This window comes from Miniopterus schreibersii, assembly GCF_964146895.1.
Source record: "Miniopterus schreibersii genome assembly, chromosome: 8".
Lineage (NCBI taxonomy): Eukaryota > Metazoa > Chordata > Mammalia > Chiroptera > Miniopteridae > Miniopterus > Miniopterus schreibersii.
In genome coordinates, this window is record NC_138109.1 from 20,189,818 (window position 1) to 20,200,884 (window position 11,067).

At 49.8% G+C, this 11,067-nt stretch overlaps 1 protein-coding gene across 1 annotated transcript; it reads right to left on the reverse strand.

The window, feature by feature from the left end:
• Nucleotides 1-1,297: 1,297 nt before the first annotated feature.
• Nucleotides 1,298-6,474, reverse strand: LOC308560541 (UPF0500 protein C1orf216). Its single transcript, XM_081144541.1, has 2 exons — nucleotides 6,323-6,474; nucleotides 1,298-4,036 (listed from the first exon to the last, which is right to left on the reverse strand). Exon 2 carries the CDS (start codon nucleotides 4,029-4,031, stop codon nucleotides 3,342-3,344), a length of 690 nt encoding a protein of 229 aa, XP_081000667.1. The 5' UTR covers nucleotides 4,032-4,036; nucleotides 6,323-6,474; the 3' UTR covers nucleotides 1,298-3,341.
• Nucleotides 6,475-11,067: the final 4,593 nt, after the last annotated feature.

An 11,067-nucleotide genomic window follows, 5' to 3' on the forward strand; every position in this document is an offset into this window, starting at 1 on the left:
TAGTTAAAGTTACTCAAGTTTAGCTATACCTTTTGCTAGAACAGCGTCTTTTAATAAGTGGAATTTGTCAAAATTGGTTCAATATTGTTTCTGTCTAAATGTAGAGATGACAAGAATTATTAATATCCTGGGTCCCTATTTCAGAGAAGTATACTTTGTAAGGTTTAAAATATATATACCTTGTTGGGGACATTGTACAAGAGGACATTAGATTTCTCTAAAATGTTTCAATTTTTGTAAGGGGAATATAATTTTTATTTGTGTAATTTTAAGATAATCAATAAAATATTTGGCTTATTTAATCAATCCAAATATGCCTTCTGTGGTAGGCAGCCTCTAAGATGTCCCCCGATGCTCCCCACCTCCTGGTACTTAGACCCTTGTGTAATATCCTACCTTTGAGTAACTTACTTCTAACCAACAGAATATGGCAACATAGAGGGGATGACACTTCTACAGTTAGGTTGTAGAAAATTGTGACTGCTGTCTTGCTAGTACTTTTCTTGACGTGCATGCTTTGATGAACTGAGCTGCCATGTTGGAAGGGCCCACGTGGCAAGGAACTGAAGGTGAACTCCAGCCAACAGCACTTGAACTGAATGCTCCCCAAAAATGGGACCCAGCCTTGACTGCAGCCTTGAGAGAGGTTCCTGACCTACAGAAATGGTGAGATGACACGTGTATTGTTTTAAGTCACTAAGTTTTAGGGTAACTTGTTATGCAGCAATAGGTAACTAATATACTTTCTTTATAAAAATAATGAATTTCTGAGATACCACTAAATCATCCTACAAACTAATATAAAATAGAAGATCTAATCTGATTGGCATCGAGAAATATATCTAAAGTCATGTACATGCATTGTAACCACATCTGTGTCAGGTCCTCTAAGGACCCCTCAGTCTTTTGAGGTCAGGCTGCCTTTCAGGGAAGTGGTGGCTCTAGAGCAGGGTCTAGAATATAAGTGTTTGTGTGTATGTGTGCGTGGGGGGGGGTTGTCCCTCACAATCTGTGTTCCCCCTTTCAGGCCCAAAGGTGCCTTAGGACAAGGACAATCCCAAATGGGGCTCTTGCAGAGGCTGAGTCTCCCCTGTCAATCTGAGATGCCCCCTAGGAGAGACCTCTCTACCCCACCGTCAGACTGTCAACCATAGCAGGCTGGATTCTTCCTCGCCAGTGTCCCCCTCGCCCAGGTACCTAACCCCCAGCTCAGAACCTTGCTCAAAAGGAGAGCTAAGACGATGTGGCAAAGAGGCCACCAGATGACAGGTAGAAAAGAAATATAAATTCAAGAAATGCATTTCTCTGCTCCAGTTTATTTATCTTGGTTCACACTCAACATGCAGGAGCTAGACACCGAGTCTCCGAGGTCGCTGCTTCAGCCTTACCCCCCGTTGATTTCACCCATCAGTTAGGAATAGAACTCCTCAGAGATAGAAAGAGCCCCCACATTTTACAGGTAGGAAGACTGAGGGCCAAAGGTAGTGTCAGTGGCCGCTATGTCACTGCTCACCTATCAGGATCTTGCAACCTCTTGGCTCCCAGAAGCAAAACAGAGAGCTTGGCTACCTTAGACTTTGGCTCTCCCCAGGACTCACCAGCTCTCTACCTCACAGAGCTTCTGCTGGAGCCAGTCAACTTCTATTTAAAGGGCCATTCAGTGATGGAAGGGGGTGTGACTCAGCATCCTAAGAGTTTACAGAGGAAGGGCTGACACTGCCCCCGCCCACTCTTAAAAGCAGAACTGTGGCACCTCCTCACACAGATAGTCTGATTTCAGAGAAACGAACCAAACTAATTCAACATCCAGTGATACTAAAGCCAGAGAGCCACAGCAAGTAGAGGCACGGAGATGGAAGTAAGATTTTACCCAACAGCCTGGAAATACCCTGTCCATTCCCCGCAAGCTTATAAGCACACATTCATTTTCATCAGAAGCTTAAATCAATATGGTCTGCAGCAGCTCCTTTGCAGCGGAGAGGAGATGGTTTGTGGTTTGTTTGGAACTGGTATTTAAGAATTCCCAAATTCTTATACTTCACAGGGTTCTGCCATCATCATCTCCCCAACTCCATCTCCCACGTGCCCAGAGGCAAAGTTCAAGAGGGCCAGTCCCTATCTTCTTCTCTGATCCCACCCCCATACCATGGTGTCAATCACCACACTCAGCCCCCCTCCCTGATACTAATTCTCTACCAATTGCCCTGGCAAAATTGCATCCAAAAAGCCATGACAGGCCAAAGCAGCTACCACCTACAGGAAGTCCACCATCAGAGACTACAGCCTTAGCAGAGCAAGGCCTAGGAAGAGTGAGAGAAGGGAGAAGGAGAGGTGGCCTGGAAAATCCAAGGAGAATGGATCAGATATAACCCTCAGATAAATGACAGCAGTCAGCCCTCTTTCCAGGGAGCAGTGGAACCCTATGGGGAAAAAAAGGCTATAGCAGACCATGGGTAACATAGGGTGTGGATGGATGCCCCACATGTGCAACTGAATATATATTTGCACACACTTGCTCGGGAGTCTACCTACAAATACATGTTCCTAATATACACTTCCCATGCCTCACCTGCACACATGCACCCCTACCTACAGGCCCACACACACAAGAGCTCACTTACATACACCACCACAAGCCTGCACATTCAAACTCACTCATAGGCACACACATCTTTTGCATATACGATTGACCTTAAACAACACAGAGGTTAAGAGTGCAGACCCCTGAAACAGTTTAAAATCTATGTATAACTTTTGATTATCTAAAAACTTAACTACTAATAGCCTGCTGCTGACCGGAAGGAAGCCTTATGGATAATAACATAAACAGTTAATTAACACATACTTTTGTGTTATATGTATTATACACTGTATTCTTACATAAAGTAAACTAACAAAAATGTTAGTAAGAAAATCTTAAGGAAAATTCATTTATAGTACTGTACATATTTATTGAAAAAAAATCCACATATAAGCTGACCTACGCAGTTTAAACCTGTGTTGTTCAAGGGTCAACTACATACCCTCACTCAAGCACAATTATATACACTGTTGGGCACCTGGTCACACATGCATATATAAATTTACTCTCTTACATACATGCCACACATACACAGAAGGACACACTCACAGACAGGCCCGCACATAAGTTAGCCTGTGTGTACACACAGCACACATAAGCTGACGCACAAGTACTTATTCACACGTGTCTGGCATATGTTAGCACATACATACTCACTCATGCTCACCTGCACTCACACCAGCTAATAATATGTATATATAACCACACACATGCCTGCAAATATATACATATACCCTTGCACCCAAGTGGAGGTGCACTCTTAGCCCTGGTCGGAGGGCCGGGATGGCGCTGCCTTATGTTGGAGACAGCGGATAAGCTCCTTTCGGTTGTCTAGGATGGTGTCGAAGCTCTCCTGGAGGCGGGCCTGCTGGTCAACCAACTGGTGCTGCAGGCCTCGGATCCACTGGAGCAGGGCCAGGCGGCGGTACATCACCAGGTGCACGTGGTGCTTCTCCTTCTCCTGCTCTTTGTAGCGCTCTTGAGCCTGCAGCTTCTGCACAGCCTGGGCCACTGAGGGCAGAAGGGGGTCTGAAGGGCCAGGGCCTTGAGGGGTCCCACAGGCAGGCTCAGGGCTGCTGCTAAGGCTGTCAATGCTTAGGGAGCTGCTGGCATAGCCGTTGTCCTCCAGAGGGGAGCAGACTGTGCCGGCACTACCCATCTTCTCAGCCTCAGCTCTGGGGATCTCTGCCCCCTCCGGTGGGCTGCGGACCTCCCCCTCAGGGAGTCCAGGGGCCTGCAAGGCCTGGTTGTCAGAGGGCAACTCGGAGGACCTCCTCATCAGGATGGGCTCCACTTGGTCTGGCATCCCATGCCAATTCTCATTGGCGTCCTTGGCACTCGCCACGAAGTTGGAGTTACTGTCTGGTTGGAACTCAGGCTGACATACTCCAGGAGGCGGGCCTCCCGGGAACTGGCCCCCCTCAGCTCCCCCTGGCTGGATGGCGAACATCTGGTCTGTGGAGGGGAAGCAGAAGACTGAGTCAGAGCAGGACAGGGTGAGGTGCCCTGACAGGGTGAAGACAACCTAGCTGCAGGGACAAGGCAGAGCCTGGCTGCTCCTCCTCAGCTCCTTTCCCTGCACTCTGGTGACACCCCCCTTCGTGGTTTCCCTCCTCCCTTTCTGGCTGTTGCCTCTCAGTCTCCTGCACAGGTTTACTCGCAGCCCTCAGAGGCAGGCTGTCTCCTCACTCTATGCGCCTCTCCCCAGATGACCTCATCCTCTGCTGGAGCTTCAAGGAGCATCACGTGTTGGTGACTCTCAGCTCTGCCTCCAGCCCAGATCCAACTGCTATCCAACTCTGCAACCAACCACAGGCTCCTCAAATTCGACGTGTCCAAACCAGCTCAGCAAAATGGCCCTAGTCTCCATCTAGTCACTGCAGTCAGACACCTGAGAGCATCCTGGACCCCTCACTCTGCTTCCTTCCCCCATCTCACAGGCCACCAAATTCTGAGAATTCTTCCCCTTAAAAACCTCCGTGTGCGTTCAGGCCATTTCTTAACCTGGACTACTGGCTATCACAGCCTTTCCACTGATCTCTCTGCCTCCAGTTACAAATGTCAATTTGATTCATCACAGCTCCCTAAACTCCTGCTAAACCTCTCTGTGGCCCACACGGAGAAGCTGTGCTTCACCTGGCTCTGCTCACCCCTCCAGACTTGCACCTTGCCACTCTGCCCCTCCTGCCTGACCAAACTGCTCAGGGACCTCAGAAATGCAGCAGTATTCCCCTCACACAATTCCCTTGGCCTACAATACCCTTCCTGTCCCCTCCCTTCCCCTCCCCTCTAAGGTCCTTCCTTCTTGACCCATCAAATTCCTTTTCATATTTCAAAACTCAGCTCTAGGCAGGGCGGGTGTGGCTCAGCGGTTGAGCATTGACTTAGCATCCAGGTGATTGGGGTTCGATTCCTGGTCAGGGCACATGCCTGAGTTGAGGGCTTGGTCCCCAGTGGGGGGGGGGGGGCAGGAGGCAGCCAATCAATGACTCTCTCATCATTGATGTTTCTCTCTCTCTCTCCTTCCCCTTTCCTCTCTCTGAAATCCACAAAGATATATTTTAAAAAAACACACAAACAACTCAGCTCTAATATCCCTCCCTCCTCTCTGAAGCCATCCTGATTTCCCACCCACTGCCCCAATATACACAAACACACACAGTTAACTCTGCCTTCCTCCAGGTCCGCAATGCCCTGGGTACGCACTGTCCAATTCGTGTTTGTTTCTTTTCCCCAGCACATAATTGATGGTCAGTAAATGTCTATTCAATTTTTTTAAAACTCTGCTGTAATATTAGCTTGTAAATCTGGCTCCCTGACTAGATGTGGAACTCCTCTATACAGACTTCCTCATACCCCCAGGAGCCAGCACAGAGCTTGGCACTAAGCAGGTGGCCAGTCCATACTTGCTGGGGATCTATGCTCAGGAGGAGTGGCAGGAGGCTGTGGCCGACTGCCCAGGGCTGGCAGAGCTGGGTTCAGTTCCTTCCTCTGCCCAAGGAGGACCCCCTCCCTAGTGCAAAGCCTCTTGGACCTTGGCCCTTTCCCTCCATACCCACTATCTTGTGTCCCTGCCCCTACCTGGCTCCATCTTGACCCCCTGGGCGGAGGGCATATTAATACTATTCTTTCCTCCTCAATAACCCGCTTCTACCAAAATTAGGGTTCAATTGACAAGAGGTTTCTACTGACCACATATTAGTAGAATTAGAAGGTTTGGGTTATGAGTGAGACTGAGGGATAGTGTAAGTGTAGACAGGGACCCTCCCCACATCCAGTGGGGGACAGAAGTTGGGGGGGGCAGTTCCTTTATAACCTACAAACTCCCACTAAACCAGGGGCCTGGAGACCTTCCCCGCCCAAATGTTTCCTTTTCCCTAAACTTGGGCGGGGCCGTGAAGGAAGCTGGGATGCTGCCGGGGTGGTGGTAACGGAATCACGGGGTTCTCAGAGACAGTAAAATGGGAAGCCAGACACCACACCCCAGGATCAGGTTTCTCTCCAGGCTAATCTGCAATTTTCCGGGGTGGGGGGTGGGGGTGGGGGGGGTCGCTCTGTAAGGAGGGGGGGTCGGCCTCCCTGCCTAGCCCTGCAGGAGAGGAAAACTACCCCCAAGACAGAGGATGGAGCCCACCCTTCCCTCATCTCCCCGCGGAGGCAGCGGTGCGAAGGCTGCGAGTCCCCTCGCGGCCCCGAACCCCGCGGCTGAGCCCCCGACCCTCCCCCTGCGCCCCGACTCACGGCTCGGAGGCGCCCGCCCCGCGCGGGGGCTCTGCTCCCACGGGCCCCGCGTCGGAGCTCGTCCCTCGGGGCTGGGGGGCCCTCGGGCGGGTGTCCACGCGGCCGGGCGCGGGTGCGGGGCTCCCGAGCTGCGCTCCGGCCCCAGGCGCGCACTGCGGGCCGGCGGCGTCAACGCGCGGGGCGGGGCGGCCTGGCCCACGTGGCCGGCGGGTTCCCGCGGAGCCGCGGGCCGGCCCGACCGCCTCCCGACCGCCTCCGCAGGCTTGACCGAGGCCTTGCAGGTCCAGTTCTAGTTCCTCACTGCGTGCACCGGGCCCCGGCCCGGCTTGCCTCGCTGCTGATACACTGACATGTTCAAAATGAAAATCTGATCTTGTCACCACCCTCCCGCCTAACACCCCCCAGCGGCTTCTCCATTGCAGGGAAAATCCCTAAGGCGGCATCCCCGGGGCTCCGAGCACCCTGCCCTGTCTCCGGGCTTCAGCCTCTGGACCTAGCCGCTCCCTCCTAACACGAGGCTTCTGCACACACTGTTCCCTTTGCCTAACATTCGCTTCCCCTTCTCCTATTTTAGATCTCCTTTCAGGCCGACCTTCTCTGGCCCGGTGTTATATTATCCTTGGGCACTTGGTTCCTTTTCTTCATAGCACCTATCACAGTTCGAAATTATGTGTTCATTTTGTGCTTATTTATCACAGTCACCTATGAAAGCTACGTTTCTAAGAGAAGAAAGAAAATCTGCTCTGGGACGGGGGTGGGGCTACTGCCAGGCCGGGGTGGCTTCCCACAGGGCAGAGACCACCTCATGGTGCCAGCGCAGGGAGGCTCTTTTTAGTTTCTACTTACTGAAGCCTGACCCCCTCACTCCCTTCCTCCTTGGGGGCCCAGGTTGCAATCGCAGAGAACAGAGGAATTGCTGGCTTTAATGATAAAACCAAAAAGCACAGGCTGGTGTTAAGTAAATTAAGGCTTCTTAAAATAAGTTCCCCAGAAAGAAGTCCAGGACAAATTTAGCCTTCAGAGCACAAGAGCTTCCTGGGGGTCCCTTCCACACCCCATTTTACTGAGCAAGCTGTGCAATTGGCTACACCTCCCTCATGTACCACCCACCCCATTTCAGCGAATATGGATTCATTGTCGAACCAAAATATATTTAAAATACCTTGTCTTTCCCTCATCCCTTTCTTTTGATTTTCTTTTTTTTTTTTTTTAATAAAAAACAATCCAAGTCTATACGATCTCTGTGCTGGGGCATCCTGTTCTAGTTTCAACTTGATTCCCACTCACCATTCTGCAACCTGGGGACTAAATGCAAATTAAACCACCCCAACAATCTTATATACAAAAATAAGGGAAATGGAAGAGGGGGGGGGGGAAATCCATTTTATGATTATGACAACTCTTGTTTTAAGAGGGAAAAGGAAATAAAAGAGAGAAGACAAAAGCAGTTCAAACTCTGGACACTCCCCCAGCTTAGAATATACAGGCGGAGACCTCAGCCCGGTTTCTACATCAGGCCCCGAGGCCAAAGCAGTCCTCCCTTCTCCTTTATCCACTGCAAGCTCCCCTTGCCTTCAGCCGCAGAGTTTCCTTCCTGGTGAGGTGACCCAGGTCCTCACTCCTAAAGGCGCTGCGCTTCGGGGGTCTGGAGTTGTACAGATCTTCCCCCACCATATAGCCAAACTGTCATCGGATTGTTTGGCGGGCCCGGAACAGCTCCTTCCCACCTTTCCTTCAGCTCTGTCTCTCCCAGCTCTAACCACGTGGGTTCAACGGGAGCCTGATGAGTCCCAGGACAGGACTGCCCACTCCAGGTGAGTCAGTCAGAGTCCTTCTCTGAGACTTTCTGAAATACGATTAAAGGAAGACAAAGCAGGGAAGACGTGAGCCTAGGGCTGCAGCAATCACATTCCCTGGCAAGTAGAAGTCAGTCTGTAGTAGGAGAAAATGATGCTGGCACGCAGAAGCAGACAAAAGACAGAGTCCTGGTGATGTTCCAGTCCCTGTTTCCCGAGGCCTTTGTATGCCTTCCAATATAGCCCTTATTTTACCAAGCCTAACTTGAGGGGAATTTCTTTCACTGACAATCAAAAGAACCATGATTAATAGAGCACCCCGGGGTCCCATTCATGCATCTCTCAGTCCTCATTAAATAGTAGCAACTCTATTTCTCCTTGATGGCCATTAAAAGTCCAGTCTACATGGTGACCTCCTTTCTTCTATTCCCTTAGTGTTATGAGGAGCTTGAAACGCGGTGGAATCATCTTCGTGTTCCCGGGTTAGAAACATTCCTCGATAGATGCTAAAACCTCCTTGCCCGCAGATCTTAGAATATCAGAGACAGGAAGTAAACTCTTTGAAAAAGTCATTAGGTACAATCACATAAGGTGCCACACCTACTTCTACCTCTTCATATGCGTTCTGGCTACAAAAGACAGAATTCTAGATTGGTTGTTGATTTAGAGTCTGTATTGTACTCGGCATCGCAGCCCCCAACCTGGCATAGCTGAGTCATCAATTGCTCATTCCATCGTTCTATAAAGCTAGTTGTTCTAAATAACATAACACCTGATCAGTGAATTCCAAGGGCATCAGACCGTAGCCTCTCTTTTGTTAGTCAAGGGCAATGTTGTGTGGGATACTCTAGCACTGTACCGTTAATGCAGTAAATGCTCACAGCAATCCTGGCCACTCCATAATTTTCAGAGCCCTGGGAGTCCGGAGAACAAAAAACCCCAGGAAGGCAGAGAAAAGCAAATGTATAGCTATCTGTTATTCATTCGCCAGAAGCTTCCTCAGTCAGGACACCAGTCAATGTAGATGAAGGGGTATCTGTGGCCTGCGTCTACCTAGCTACTCAGATTGAAGGGATTTAATGGGCAGGGACACTGAAATCATCAGAGATGGTTAGTACCAGCCTGAACAGGGCTCTGCAGCAGGTCAGGCCATCGTGAAGTGGGCGGTAAGTAGAAACCTTGCCAAGCAGACAGATGTCAGAGAAGAGAGGCTAGCAGCCAGTAGCCAACTCCAGGCCCTGAGGGCTTAGGTTGTGAGGCAAGGAGACCAGGGAAGATGAAAGGAATTTCTACCCCAGGAAATAGGACAGGCATGAGTTCCTCTATGGGCGGATAATTTTTCAGTGTCAGTACTTCCAGGAAGAAAGGGGTAAGAAGGATCAAGGCGTTTCAACGTCAAAGACCTGCCCCTTCTTGTCCATTCATTCGCATCCAGGATACGGTTGTGGAGTGCTTACTTTGTGCCAGGTAATGTGCCGGGGATTCAGGGCAGAATCAGAACTGGTGATGGCTTCAGGGGGCACCTTGTTTAAAAAGGGAGACGGGAAAAGAGTGGGCTAGACAGTATGTCACCCTGCAATAGAGCTAGAAGCAAAAGTAATGAGCACAAAAGAGAGTAAGGAAAGTTTTTATGGAGGTGATATTTGAGCCAGGCTTTGAAGGATGAATAGAAGTTCACCAAGAGAAAGCAGGAAAAGGCTGAGGAGACCATACTTGGTGTGGTGTGTGTGTTTAGAGTGTCTTGAGACAACACAGGGAAGGCCAGTGTGACTGGTACATGGGGGGCAATAGAGGTAGGAGATGAAGCTGGAGCATAAAGTGGGCCAAGAAGTGAAAGGTCTTGACCACCATTCCCGGGAGCTGGGGCTTCCTCCTGGGAGCAGCAGGGAAATAACAGGAAGCCCTCAAAGGTTCCACATCAGAACAAAGCACAGGCTCCCAGTCCTGCAGCACAAGCCACATTGCTACCTGCTTGATTCTAGTTTCCTGAGCTCACACCATCTGTTAACCTCTTCACGTGGCTTTGGGAACTTAGGCGAATCAAAGCATTTTAACCTTTTTAGGTTAAATAAAGATATTATGCCTTGAACATTGTTAAATAATGTTATAATGTGAACATTGTTAGTTGAGATCCCAAGACCAGGCACAGCCTTTGATGTACCAGGGAGCCCTGAAGGCAGATCAGAAGGAAAATCATTCCCCAGAATTAGCTCATCTTGGGAAAGAAAGGCCTACAAAGCTGGTGACCTAGTTGTTTTGTTCAGCCTTTCTCCTCTGTTTCTTAAAGGTAAAGTGCCACTCTAGTTTATCAAGAAATTGTTGTGTGATCACATTAGGTAAGACAGGCCCATTCCCCACCCCAATATAGCTGTTTCCTCAGCTATAAAATGAGGGAGGCATATATCAAATATGAAATTTAAAAAATTTTTGAAGGCTTGGAATATTTTCTTTTCAGGCAAAATATTTGTAATACACCCAGTCTGAGATCGCCTCTCTCCCCCGAAACCCTCTACCCTAAACAGCTCCTGAGGGGACTCCCAGGAAGCTTTTAAAGCTCAGTGGGACAGTTTCAGATGCACTGCACCACATGAACCTAGTAGATGAATCCTGCCCCAACCTTTCCTCCCAATCCTGAAGGGAAAGGGGGAAACTGAGGGGTGTTTTGGAGCTGCTGGAAGAATGAAACAGACTCTTTCTCTCCAAGGCACCCAAGTGGTAAGCGGTCTCTCTCAAACCCCTCTTCCACTAGGAGTCCAGAAAAGCCAAATCCAAGGTCCCAAGGCTGTTTGAACACCCAGAGCCCACAGCAAAGGGAGTGAGCTAGACAGAAAATCTGATCTGAAAGAGGAATGAGAGAAGGGTGCCTGTTCTACAACCTTCCTAGCAGCTGCCTCTGTGGGCTCCATAATCCCCATGTCCTCTCCCTCACCCCCTCCTCTGGCCGCCCAC

Bases quoted from the DNA above. Each gene is read 5' to 3' on its own strand.
- LOC308560541 (XM_081144541.1), bottom strand. From the start codon at position 4,031: ATGTTCGCCATCCAGCCAGGGGGAGCTGAGGGGGGCCAGTTCCCGGGA.